The sequence below is a fragment of the Diospyros lotus genome, chromosome 10, assembly GCF_014633365.1.
Source record: "Diospyros lotus cultivar Yz01 chromosome 10, ASM1463336v1, whole genome shotgun sequence".
NCBI lineage: Eukaryota > Viridiplantae > Streptophyta > Magnoliopsida > Ericales > Ebenaceae > Diospyros > Diospyros lotus.
Window position 1 is genome coordinate 11361791 of NC_068347.1, and position 14366 is coordinate 11376156.

General features: G+C 37.0%; 1 protein-coding gene across 8 annotated transcripts in view; it reads right to left on the bottom strand.

Annotated features, from left to right (window-relative positions):
* The window catches only part of LOC127811526 (probable LRR receptor-like serine/threonine-protein kinase At1g53430), a 109035-nt gene that overhangs the window by 90539 nt on the left and 4130 nt on the right, over positions 1 to 14366 (bottom strand). For 6 of the 8 annotated variants that reach the window (XM_052351465.1, XM_052351464.1, XM_052351466.1 and 3 more), the window contains exons 3-11: positions 13045 to 13116; positions 12599 to 12667; positions 12423 to 12494; positions 12275 to 12346; positions 10987 to 11058; positions 10844 to 10915; positions 10645 to 10716; positions 10428 to 10499; positions 10248 to 10319 (exon numbers count right to left, since the gene is read on the bottom strand). In XM_052351465.1, the coding sequence (XP_052207425.1) occupies positions 10248 to 10319; positions 10428 to 10499; positions 10645 to 10716; positions 10844 to 10915; positions 10987 to 11058; positions 12275 to 12346; positions 12423 to 12494; positions 12599 to 12667; positions 13045 to 13116 (645 nt within the window). Of the gene's footprint in view, positions 1 to 10247; positions 10320 to 10427; positions 10500 to 10644; positions 10717 to 10843; positions 10916 to 10986; positions 11059 to 12274; positions 12347 to 12422; positions 12495 to 12598; positions 12668 to 13044; positions 13117 to 14230; positions 14311 to 14366 lie in introns of all 8 variants that reach the window. The other 2 variants (XM_052351471.1, XM_052351467.1) reach the window with 2 other exon arrangements.

The window sequence follows — 14366 nt, forward strand, 5'->3', positions numbered from 1 at the left end:
ACGTGGCCTCCCCAATGAGGGTCAAACTCACCGGTATGTGCTCACCCGACTGTTTCCCCTTCCTCCCTTTCCCCTGATCCTCCCATCTCTCCATCAGCAACCCAAATTGTTCCATCATCGTCGCCATGTTTTTCTCAATGCTCTGCACCCTCTGGAACTCTTTTTTCATTGATTCTAAATCCATCTGTAATCCCTCCATCTTCCCTTCAATCTACTGTTGATAAGTCTCCATTCTTCCCTCCAGATCCCCTACTCTCTCAGAGACAATCACCCCCATGGATCGTCGCTCTGATACCAGATTGATAGGACCTTACTCAATTGATTGGATTTTAGCTCTTATAGTAGGAACTACCCAATTACAGTAGCTTACAGCAATGGATAATAGGAATAGCAAGAAAAGAAAACAAAAGAAATCAGGCCTATTCGAGAGGGCCTCACTATCCAACGGTTTCTTCAACAATTTTCCAGATCCCTTCTCTCTCCTCCACCCTCCCCTTTTATTCCTCTCTCCCATTCTGTTTCAGCCACGTGAATGAATATTCTCTTCTAACCAACTTCTAACTCTTTTACCCCTGACTCAATTCCCTTGGTTGCCCCTATTGTTCCTCTCCTTTTACGCCTTTAATAGGTGAGACTAATGGGAGTCCTAACAAAACGGTCGATAGACCGAAAGAAAACGGGCGACCGATCGACAGCTATTTGCCATCTATCGAAAGCTGATGTGCCTTCTCACTGCTGCCTTCCCCTCTTTTTTTCTCTTTTATAATTACTTATATGTATATGCGCAAGGAACGACGCCCCACCTTTCAAATTTCTAATCCCCCATTTCTTTAATTGACTTCCAACTCAATTATTACCCTTATTTCCTTTTGAACTTTCAACCATTAATTGTAAACTATTTTACTTGACATTTCTTTCTACATAATTTCATCTTCACAAAAATTTTAGCTCTCCAACACCCCATGATATATTTCCAACCCATTGGTCAAATAACGACAACATACAACACCCATAAAAATAACGACCAAAGGACCTAAACCCACTAACGGGTCATTATAGTTGCAGTTCCTACAGAGGCTATTAAATGATACTCACCTTGCAAAAGATTCAGATACCTTAGTAACTAATTCCTCGGCATCTATGGTCTAAAAAGGTAATCTAAAATACTCTCTAGTATCTAGAAAAATAAATGGAACTTGCTGGATTGTAGACACCGGTGCAACTAACCATATGACTGGATCTACAACCATATTTGAGCAATTACAGCCTAGAGATAAGGAATTAACAGTGTTAATGGCAGATGGTAATATGTCTATGATTATGGGGCAAGGGAATGTGTGTGTATCTGGTTTGCAACTTAAATCTGTCCTATATGTGCCAAATTTGAAGTGTAAGTTGTTGTTAGTTAGCAATATAACAAAGGATATGGATTACATTGTAATCTTTCTTTCTTCTCATTGTATTTTTCAGGACCGATCATCGGGGAAGACGATTGGCAGTGCTAAAAATGATGGGCTCTATTGGATTTCAGACAATAAGGCTCCTCCTAATCAGTTATCACATAAGCTTTCTCTCACTGTTAATTCTAATTTTGATATTTTGTTATGGCATAAATGACTTGACCATCCTAGCTTTTCATATTTGAAACTTTTGCATCTAGATTTATTCATCAATAAAGAGAGAGTAGCGCTTCAATGTGAAAATTGCATCCTTGCCAAACAAACACACAACACTTATTAATCTCATCCTTACACTCCTTCTAAACCTCTTCACTTGATATTAGTGATATTTGGGGACTAGCAAGAGTTACAAGCTTGGTCGGTGCCCGATTGTTTGTCACCTTTATTGATGACCATACAAGTGAGAGATCTTGTATGTGAAGAAATTATATATCTGAGAGATAGGCAATCAAGGCAAATAGGTGCAGTCAAGGCAATCAGGTGTGGCAATCAGGTTTGGTCGTTAAAACTCTTAAAAACTATTTTATCTATTAAGTTATAACAACAACATATCCAGCCTTTATCCCACTATATGGGGTCGGTTACATGAATTCTAGACTTCCATGTATTTTTGTCTTTTGTCATATCCTCATTTAGATCCATATATTTCATATCAAATTTTAATGTCTCTCCCAAAGTCTTATTGGGTCTACCTCTACCTCTTTTTGTGACTAATTGTTCCATTTCATCAACTCTCCTCACAGGAGCGTCTCTTAGTCTCCTTCTCACATTACCAAATCATCTTAGTCTAGTCTCTCTCATCTTCTCTTCAATTGGCACTACTCCTATCTTATTACGAATAACTTCATTTCTAATTTTATCCTTTCTTGTATGTCCGCACATCCATCTTAACATCCTCATCTCCGCTACACTCGTCTTTTACTCATGCTGGTATTTGACTGCCCAACATTCTGAGCCATACAGCAAGACTGGTCTTATAGCTGTCCTATAAAATTTTCCTTTCAATTTTAATGGGATTTTACCATCACATAATACCCCCGATGCATTTCTCCATTTTAGCCAACCTGCCTTAATTCTATGTGCGACATCCTCATGGATTTCTCCATCTTTTTGAATCACTGATCCCAAATATCGAAAATGGTCTTTTCTTTGTAAGATTTGGTCTTCTAATTTTATTATAACATCATCCACTCTTGCATTTTTACTAAATTTGCATTCCATATATTCTGTTTTCTTTCTACTTAATTTAAATCCCTTTGATTCTAAATTGTTTCTCCACAACTCAAGCTTAGTGTTCACTCCTTCTTTTGTTTCATCCACCAACACTATGTCGTCTACAAATAGCATACACCATGGCACATCTGTCTGAATATCTTTAGTGAGTTCATCCATTACTAGGGCAAATAAGTATGGATTTAGTGCAGAACCTTGATGTAATCCTATTGTAGTTGTAAATGGTTCAGTATCCCCTCCGCATGTTCTGACCCTTGTCTCTACACCATGATACATGTCCTTAAGGGCTTGTATATAGGCTATTTTGACTCCTTTCTTCTCTAAAACCCTCCATAATACTTCTCTAGAGACCCTATCATAGGCTTTTTCTAGATCTATAAACACCATATGTAGGTCCTTCTGATGATCTCGATACCTTTCCATTAGACGCCTCAGTAAATATATAGATTCCATTGTTGACCTACCAGGCATGAAACCAAACTGATTTTCTGACACCTTTGTTTCCTTTCTGAGCCTCTGCTCTATTACTCTCTCCCAGAGTTTCATGGTATGACTCATTAACTTAATTCCTCTATAATTTTCACAGTTTTGAACATCTCCTTTGTTCTTGTATATAGGAACCAAAGTACTCTTCCTCCACTCATCTGACATCTTTTTTGATTTAAGGATGGCGTTAAATAGTTGCGTTAGCCAGGAGATGCCCTCTTCTCCCATGCATTTCCATGCTTCTATTGGTATATTATCTGGTCCCACTGCCTTATGATTTTTCATCTTTTTTAATGCTTGCCTTATTTCATTTGAACTTATGCGTCGATAGAATGTGTAGCTCACATTCCCTTCGGAGTTACTAAGATGTCCCAACCTAACTCTTGTGCCACCACCATCATTGAATAATTTTGTGAAATACTCCTTTCATCTCTCCTTAATCACTCCCTCATTTACTAAAACATTTTTATTGTCATCTTTTATGCATTTCACTTGATTTAAATCCCGTGTTTTTCTTTCTCTTGCTTTAGCTAATTTATATATATCTCTTTCTCTATCTTTTGTATCAAGTCGTTTATATAGATTCTCATATGCTTTTGACCTTGCTTCACTAACAGCTCTTTTTGCTGCCTTTTTTGCTTCTTTATAATTTTTTTGATTTTCTTCATTATTGCATTGATATACCGCCTTATAGCAAGTTTTCTTATTTTTAATTTTCAATTGTACCTCTTCATTCCACCACCAAGACTCCTTAAGGTTAGGGGCTCTACCATTTGTCTCTCCAAGGACTACCTTTGCCGTGCTTCTCAGAGCATTAGCCATTTCTTTCCACATTTGGTTTGTCTGTCTTTCTCCATTCCATTCCCTTCTACCCCTTAATTTTTCTTTGAAGATTAGTTGTTTCTCCCCTTTTAAATTCCACCACCTGATTCTTGGATTTTGTTTTATGTGATTTTTTCTCTTCCAATTTCTTACTTGGACGTCAAGTACTAGAAGTCTATGTTGAGTAATCAAACACTCTCCCGGTATCACCTTACAATCCCTACAACATAACCGATCCTCTTGTCTCATGAGGAAGTAATCTATTTGGGTGCTTGAGGTGATATTTTTATATGTGATTAGGTGTTCGTCCCGTTTTTTGAACCTAGTATTGGTTATAATGAGCCCATATGCCATAGCAAAATCTATGATAGATTTACTCTCATTATTAATTTTCCCGAATCCATACCCTCCATGTACCTCTCTATATCCGTTTCCGTCTCTACTCACGTGCCCATTTAAGTCACCTCCTATAATCACTTTCTCTCCTCTTGGTATCATTTGTATGAGTCTCTCTAAGTCCTCCCAGAATTTTGCTTTTATCTCATCACCTAACCCCGCTTGTGGTGCATATGTACTAAAGATATTCATAGTCATTCTTCCTAGACTAATCTTCACCATAATAATCCTATCCCCTATTCTCTTTACATCCACTACCTCATCTATTAAGCTTTTATCCATAATAATCCCCACTCCATTTTTCGCTCGATCAGTTCCTGTGTACCATATTTTATATCCCGCTTCTGATAAAGTTTTTGCTTTTTTCCCTACCCATCTCGTCTCTTGAAGGCACATAATATTAATTTTCCTCCTAATCATCACATCCACCACTTCCATAGCTTTGCCTGTTAATGTTCCTATGTTCCATGACCGAATCCTTAATCTATGATTTTGTTTTTGGCCTTGACTTTGGATTTGATTTTGTTTTTGGCCTTGACTTTGAATTTGATTTTGTTTTTTATTTTGATTTTGGTTTTGGTTTTGATTTTGATTTTGGTTATGATTTTGATTTTGATTTTGGTTTTGATTTTGATTTTGGACTAGCTTCTTTACCCACATCCGTCCAAGCAAATGCAGGAACCCTTGCTCATTTATCACTACATCCGGGCGCCGATGCAGCGGCCCTAGCTCACTTGTCACGACACGGGGGCAGTGTAGCGCGTCGCTATGAAGGGTTACGCCCACGCCTAAAAGATTTTTCATAATTTGTCTAGAGTTCATGTTTTGGATCCGACTAAGTTTTACGTTGGCTGTCGGCTACCTAACACAACCCTCCTCCTTTATCCGGGCTTGGGACCGGTAGTGGATAACATCCCCAGGCGGAGTTTTTATCTATTAAGTTATATCCAAAACATTTTTATTTATGCTATTAATATTTTTGAAAGAGGGAGTTCATAGTATAAAATTAAGGGGGAGTTCAAAAATATTTTATCAAATTAATCATCTCAAAAATCATGTTTTTGTCATCTTCAAAAAGGGGGAGAATGTTGAGCCAATTTGTTCATATTAATTAAGTTTTGATGATTAACAAAAAGGGTATCTTCAATATACAAATTAGTGTTTTTGGTGATTAACAAAAAGAGTATTTTTCTCAAATATACTAATTGTAGTACCGGATTATTTTTGACTAATTTATAAAATATTTTTTAATAGTATATGTATTGCCAAAAATTTTGTTTTCCATAAAAATAATTTTTTAAGTAATTTTATAATGCATAAAATAATTTTTTAACCATTGCTACAGTGATTTACTATTTATTATAATGCGAAAGCCAACCCTTTGATTTTAGAAGGTCGACCTTTCGCTACAATGTGAAAGCTGGCCCTTTTATTTTCAAAGGTCGACCCTTCACTACAGTGCGAAAGTCGACCTTTTGATCTTCAAAGGTCGACCCTTCGCTATAGTGAGCTACAGTGATACAATGCCCTACAGGAAAGTCGACCCTCGGGCTTCCAAAAGTCGACTTTTCAGGCAAAGGTCGACCCTCCATGTAGCAAAGGTCGACCCTTGACCCAACAGTCGAATTTTTTACCGTTGCAAATTCAAGCAAAAGTCGACCCTTCCCCTTTGAAAGGTCAACCCTCGGCCTAACGGTAAAAAAAATGACCGTTTGAAATAGTGCCCCAAATGCCTATAAATACCCCCAAATTCATTTCTTTTTTTTATCATTCTTTGCACACATTGCATATCTAAAGCATCCAAAAGATCTCAAATGCTCTCAAGCTAAAATCCAAGCAATCCAAGGCTCTCAAAGCGTTATTGCACAACAACCAAAGAGCCATAAGACAAGAGAAGAAAAAGATTTTCAAGTCTACTCCAAATTTCTCCATCAAATCTGAGATCACCAATTTATTTATTTGTTTAAATATTATTGCCCTGTATAATTTGTTCTTAATTGCGTGCTTATTTATTTCTATCCAAGTGTGGACAATTATTTGTTAGCATTTAAAATATTGTTGTGGATTGTATAGGCTTTCTAGAATCGTTAAAATCTAGAATCTAGTTTCCAAGGTAAGTTAAGGTAGAAACCTTGATGTAGTGGTTGCCTAGAACCCATTGTAATCTAGGTATGTATCTAGTTTCCAAGGTGAGCTAGTATGGAAACCTTGGTGAAATTGATTTAGTGGAACCCCAAGGGTGGTTAAACCTTGGTAGAGTTGGAAAATGGGCGAGCTGGGCCAGCCCGGCCTGCCTCCCGCTTGGCCCACCCATTTCGTGGGCTGAGCCAAATTTAGCCCGCAAGGGAGGCGAGCCTGGCTAGGCAATGGGAAATGGGGGCTCAGCATGGCCCTATGGCCCTTAATAAACGGGGTAAGGCGGGCCAGGCCGGGCCATTTTGGTGGGTCGGGCCGGGCCACGGGCCACAAAGCATTGGCTCAATACGGCCCATTTGCTACAGTACCGAGCCGGGCTGGGCTAGCCGGGAGGGCCCATGGGCCCCTGGCCCATTTGTCAACTCTAAACCTTGGGAGAGTGCACTAGGTGTGTATAGAGACAAAGAACCACTTAAAATTGCCTACTATCTCATTTAATTTATTTTTGTTATATCTTACAGCTTGCATTTATTATTAATCTCAAATATCATTTATTATATTTATCAAATATATATTCTTAAATAAAATCATTAATCAAGAATATTTATTAAAATTGCAAAAAAATTTAATCATTCAATTCACCCCTCCTCTTGAGTGGTCATACTCTAAGGGATCAACAACAAGAGTGTGTTGGGTATATCTCATCAAAGAAAAATCTGAAGTATGTGCTATTTTTCAAAGCTTTCATAAATTGATTCTTAATGTGTTCCTCTATTTGTATCCTTAGGAGTGATAATGGCTGAGTATTTCTCCTATCCTTTTACCCAATACCTCACTACCCATGGGATTTTTCATCAAAGCACTTGCCCTTATACTCCTCAGCAAAATGGGGTAACTAAGAGGAAAATTTGTCATTTACTTGAAGTGGCTAGATCCCTAATGTTCACTAGTTCCACTCCTAATAGGTATTGGGGAGAAGTTGCTCTAACAACCTCTTACTTAATCAATCGGCTGCCTTCCAAAGTCCTCGTGACCATTTTCCCTCATGACCATTTTCCCTCATGTTCAAATCCTAAGCTCTCTCTCCCCTAAAGTTTTTGGCTGCATCATGTATGTCTATCAAACCAGCCCTAACCGTCACAAACTTGAACCGAAAGCCCTCAAATGTATTTTTATTAGCTATTCCCCTACCCAAAAAGGGTACAAATGTTACTTCCCTCTATCACAAAAGTTCTTTGTTTCTTGTGATGTAACATTTGTTGAGGATGAATTCTATTATTCAGGTACTTCTTTACAAAGGGAAGAAGGCCATTGGGATCCCACAGTATCAATGCCTATTTCTCTTACTATTTCCTCATCCCCTTCATATATTAATCTGATCCAAATAGATGCAGTCAATCATTCTTAAATAGCAACCTTTGAATCAACCAACATTGGCTCATCAACCTCTCCAAACCCTCTACCAGTTCACCAACCAGCGAAGACAATGATGATTGATCCAAGGAGAGGATTATGTTCATAAAAACCCACAAAAGTTTATTCAAGAGGACCCAAGTGTCCTCATTCTCAACTCAACCAATTGTTAGAACTAGATGGTGGTCCAACAAGTGAAGAGCATATTGCAGCCAACAGTGATCTAAACATTCTCATTGCTATTCGTAAAGGGATAAGGTCTTGTGTTAAGCATCCTATCTCCAATTACTTAACATATTCTAGATTATCTTTAGAATTCAGGGCCTCTACCACAACAATTGATGGAGTAGCTGTCCCCCAAAATATTCAGGAAGCTTTGAATGATCCTAAGTGGAAGGAAGCAGTGATGGAGGAAATGAAAGCTCTTATTGGCAACCACACATGGGATATTGTAGAATCTCCCAAGGATAAGGAAATTATAGGCTGCAAGTGGGTTTTTACTGTCAAATACAGATCAGATGGAAGCATAGACAGGTACAAAGTAAGGTTGGTGGCCCAAGGATACTCTCAAACCTATGGGATAGACTATGAGGAGACATTTGCTCCTATAGCAAAATTAAATTCCATAAGGGTGTTGCTATCTATCATTGTAAATTTGGATTGGGAATTATTCCAGTTTGATATCAAAAACGCCTTCCTAAATTGGGAATTGGAAGAAGAGGTGTACATGAAGATTCCACCTAGATTTGAGGATGAAGAGAAAGCTAGCAAGGTATGCAAACTGTATAGATCTCTCTACAAGCTAAAACAATCTCAAGAGTATGGTTTAAGAAATTAAGCCCCATGCTTACAAAATTTGGGTACAAACAAGGTGAAGCAAATCACACTCTTTACTAAGTGTGCAGCAAATGGAAAGAGGTGAATTTTGATTGTATACGTGGATGATATAATCATCACCGGTGATGATATTCAGGAAATTGCAGCACTGGAATAGAGATTAAAGGAGGAATTTGAGGTTAAAGACTTGGGAACAAAGAAGTATTTTTTGGGAATGGAAGTGACTAGGAGCAAACAAGGTATCCTAATTTCTCAAAGAAAATATACCCTTGATCTCCTAAAGGATACATGAATGTTGGGTTGTAAGCCAAGGTATACACCTCTAGAAAGGAATTGGAAATACTTGATAAAGGATAGTAATCCTCTTGTTAACAAATGAAGGTATCAAAGGTTAGTTGGGAGGCTGATTTATCTTTCTCTCACTCACCTGGATATTGCCTATGCTGAGGATTGTGAGCCAATTCATGCACTCAGCAACATTTAGATGCATTTTATCAAATTTTAAGATACCTAAAGGGAACACCAAGGAAGGGATTATTATTCCAAAAGAGTGATGGAAAAGGGGCAGAAGGCTTTGCTGATGTTGACTGGGCAAGATCTATGATGGACAGCAAGTTTCTGTACCAAACTATAGGGGAACCTAGTCACTTGGAGGAGTAAAAAACAATCAGTAGTGGCACGAAGCAGTGCAAAAGCGGAGTTTAGAGCAATTGCCTAAGGTATTTGTGAGTTGATTTGGTTAAGTAGGGTAATGGAAGACATACAAATGCCCCTAACCTTACCAACAAAGCTTTATAGTGAAAATAAGTCAGCTATAAGCATTGTTAATAATCCCATACAACATGACATGATGAAGCATGTCAGGATCGATAGAAGTTTTATACAAAGGGAAATTGAAGGAGGAGGAATAAAATTAACCTATATTCCTATAGCAAGTCAAGAGGCAAATGTGTTTACAAAAGCCATGTCAAGACTGGGGTTTGAAACATTCATTAGTAAGCTGAGAATGAGAGATATCTATTCACCAGCTTGAGGGAGGTGTTGGAAAGTCCGAATGTTAAGCTAGGTAAACTAGCTTACAATAAAGATGTGGCAACAAGAAGAGTGTGCTGATTAAATAAAAGCTGAAGATAAGCAATGCTTAAAGATTGAAAGGATAAGGAAGAAGAGGCTCCGAGATTATAGGAGAAATTATAGGAGATAATCTATTATCTCTATCTTAGTTCAAATTATGTATATCTGTAACATATTCAAATTTAGATTGGATTCTATCTCCTGTAAATTAGGGTCAGCAACATAGCATCATATCTGTATAAATCTAGGTTCTTCAATCAATACAATTAATGAGTTTGATTTCTTCTTCAAACTCGTTTCATACCTAAGGGTTTCTATTTAGGTTATCATATTTTGTTCACTAAGAAATGAAGAAAAATTCTTATAACAAAGCCAAGTAAAAGAACTTACAGAGTTTTTATTTTAGGCAATTCACCAATGTAATTCGGAATTGGACCAGTGATAAAGCAATTTCTTAGTACCCTATGCAACCCAAAAAAGAAAAAAACAGAACAAATAATAAGTTCATCATATCAAACTTAAGAGCATGACATTGTATTCTTCCCATGATTTCATCCATATTCAACTTACAGAATTTCTAACTCTTTCATCTCCTGCAGATTAGGAAATTTCATTATTGATCCGTTCAGGTCAGATATCCTCCTGGAAATCAACATGCATCACATCAGATTGCTTTCCTTCCTATATTCTCAAATCTGCATGCTCAAAATACCCTGAACTTCTTTTATGTTTAAGAGAAAAATGACTAGAAAGGATAAAGTAGTTTGGAATGTAAATAAGTCCTCACAATGAAGTTATGTTTTTTAGGAGGGAAATGGACGAAGGAATTGGGCCATCCATGGATGTGCCTTGCATGTCCCTGAAACAGATTTAAATTAAAAGTTCGTTTGAGATGTTCCTAGGTAACAACCAGATAAGACAAATCTTTCTGGAATTGCTCAGGTGAGAAAAGATTGCAGACGATTTACATGACAAGAGATACTCACAGCCTGTCAACTTTTGTCCAGTTACCAATCAGATCCGGGATCTTCCCAGATAGTTTGTTCCCATCTATCCTACTGCAATCAGTGAATGGAGTTTTAGTTAAAACTGTGTCAGCATTTTAATTTTACTAGTAATCATGACTTACAAGTCCGTCAAGTTCTTTAGGTTGCTGAAAGTCTCTGGAATTGTTCCTACAAAATTGTTTGAAGAAAGAACGCTGCAGAAACCATCCATTATGAATTCCATTAAGACAACATCAGAGAAATAAGGCATGGTAGCAATGAATAATGCTTTGTCATATCATGTGCTTGTACTTCACATAAGAAGGAAACCTATTCTACTACTTGATGCATATAAGAGGCTTTCACTCTGCAGGCCTATAAAGAAGATAGTTGAATTGTCAGGACGGTAATATGGGCCCTGTTTTTTACACAGAAAGAAAGTTTAAATTCAGCACGCTAATAAAACTTCTCAAATCAAAGAAACAAAAAGGAACTTAGAATTCTAAGGACCTATACAAGCTAGAGATCATAACAGCAAGTATGATGAATTATTGTTGGGACAAAATTATGAATAAATCCAATTCAGGGGCATAAAATCTCATCATGTTACTTAACATGGAAAATAAATTAAATTCTTCTGTCCCCAATTCTTTTCCTTCCACTTCCTGCTTTCGGATTAACAGTCAGCAGAATCCAACTATAACGTACTAGCAACTTAAATGCTTGCTCTCCTTTTGTGTCCTTTACAATCAAAGTCAAACATATAAACATATCAATGTTCTCCTTTGCTGTTTCTTCTAGTTAAATTCAAGCATATAACTATACTAGTGAAAACTACATAGCATATCACAGAAATTACTAATGAAATTAAAATTCCCTAGTCAACATTTTTTTTTTGTTGAACTTCCTGCTTCTTTCTCATGTAATCTATAGATGAATCTCACTGAGAACAACAGCCATGCATCTTATGAATTCAATGCCTGATCTCCTTTGGTTTGTTTCACATTAGAGCTGAACATATATACATTCTCGTGAAAACTATGCTGGCATATTACATAATCTTAGAAATTGCTTGTGGGTCCAATATGAGGAAGTTAGAATGCAAGAAATTAATTTCAGATTCCATCTAAAGGCATATTTCCAATCCAGAGTGAATTCCTCAGTAATATTTAATCTATGTTGAATTTCTTTATTAAAAAAAATCTGAGGTGCTTCTCCTTTGATGCTTGAAGCCCACATGTAAACAATATCATGCATATCCCTCCCGATCATCTATAGCTGTTTTTTAACACATTAATAACAGTCTATCTCCAACAACAAAGTAATGTTAGATGCAATATCACCATATTACATGCAATCTATTCAAGTGTGCACTCTTAAAGAAGATTAAGCGAGTCCAGAATAAATTGGAACAAAGAATACGAGTCTTACAGTCTTCTCAAATGGGTCAAACTTCCAAGATTTGGATGAAGGTGTCCTCCAAGCTCATTGTCTTCCAACACCCTGGTAATATTGTTTAGTGTTAAAACTATCAAGCTTCATCTGTTAGTCCAATATAGAAAGACTCTCCGTAACTTACAGCTCCTCCAGGGTAGCAATGTCTCCAATTTCCTTTGGAAGTGAACCACTAATGCGGTTTCCCAGAAGGGACCTGTGGTGAACAAATGGTTAAAGTTCAGCGAACAAGTCTCGACTGATAAACAAAGAGCTGTCAGGAAAACAAACTTGAGATTCAAGCCTGTAACAGAAACTTACAAAATGGATAGAGGGAGTTTAGAAAATGTTGCTGGAATGGATCCGGTGACATAGTTGAGAGAGAAATCTCTGCGTTGATAAAGAAGCCAGCCTTAATTTCCAACAATTTCAAGATGGATTTACATTAAAAGCTTCCAGTTTTCCATGGATGGTTTTCTACTGGACATAAAGGGGACCATCTCAAGTTGGCGGTATGAAATATCATTTCAATCGCCATAATACTCCCTACACATGTTTTATATGAAGTTGCTAAAGAAACCAAATAGATGTGCATGTGTAGCAGTTAGAACATAGCAAACTCTGTTTCAATCGTACATGAAAAGCTCCGTAAGATTTAGTCTTGATGATCCAACAAATTATTGTCAAACGAACAAAAGAATAGGCATAAAGAGCAATGAAGCTAATTCATCATTCTGCTTTTGACTTAGATTTAATGCACTACTTACATTTCTTGCAGATGTCTAAGATTACTGATTTCTTCTGGTAGACTTCCTGTTAAATTAAGACGCTTCATCTGGCTGTAATCAGAAAGAGGAAATCAGAAGAAATAATATAAACCTAATAAGCAGAGGAAGCTATGCTGTGGTAGCGTAATTCAAACATGTCAAAGGCAACTGTTTGATCAATTTCATAAGTTACTTTCTGAAGCTCGCATAAAAAGTAAACACTGAGGTCACAAAATTGAAGCATTATAGGCCTTCAAGGACACGGGCATTTGCTCTAGGCTTTATCGTGACTAATTGCATTTTTTAACAAGCTTGAAGTCTTCTAATGAGGATTACTTTGCCAGTGCAATTCCTTGACAACAGAAACTAAAAAACTACTATAAACAAAACAAGATCTTTCTTCATCTTCAATCAATCTGCCAGCAAGATAAGCAAAACTAAAAATTAATGACAATGTCGAGAATGCGTGACTACAGTGAAATGTAGTTTTGGTCAGAGAAGGGATGCTTCTGGTGAAAGATAAATTGGCAGCAACATGTCGCAACTGAATCAGTAGTAACAGGTATCTATCAAATGGGAAATTTGCAGAATAATTTGAGATATTAAGTGTAGGTAATAAAATTTCCCCTGCCAACTATCTTTTGACACTACAATTTCTACACAATAGAAGAGAATTCATCCACTTAGTTGATAAACAATAACAACCAGCATGTTGTTAATTGCCATGCACACACCATAACAGCATGTTGTCCTATGGAAACTATTCATTGTCTAAGCATCAAGTAAATAAGGTTGACCTACAGAAAATCAGCGGCATCTAAGAAGTTAAAATCCTGAATGCCATATATCAAAATTGCTATCCAGTCAGGTCTACAATCTTAATGACGAGTTCTTCCCTTAAAATATACAAAATATGAAAATCAGAGATGACCATAATTTATTGACAACAGATCTGATTAGATTAGTAACTTGACACTATTATAAAGAGTCAATTGCCATTCAAATTGACTGCTCTGTTTAAAGTTAGGATGATAAGATAATTGACACAAAGACCAGTGTTCCACACCAGTCTGGCCAGCAACCTTTCTTTGCTTACCACTAAAATATCAGTGATTCACAGACTCCATAAAACAGATCACTAAATACAGGGATCCAAATTTTTCCTAGTCAAATTCAACAATGTTACCAGAAGTCATATCACATGCAGATTCTAGCTGTGCCGCCTCCACATAGTTTTCATTACAATCTTCCGTGCATCACAATTGTCTACAAGCCCATAGAATTTTTTGTTTAGCATCACAAAGCTATTTTTCAGAAACATG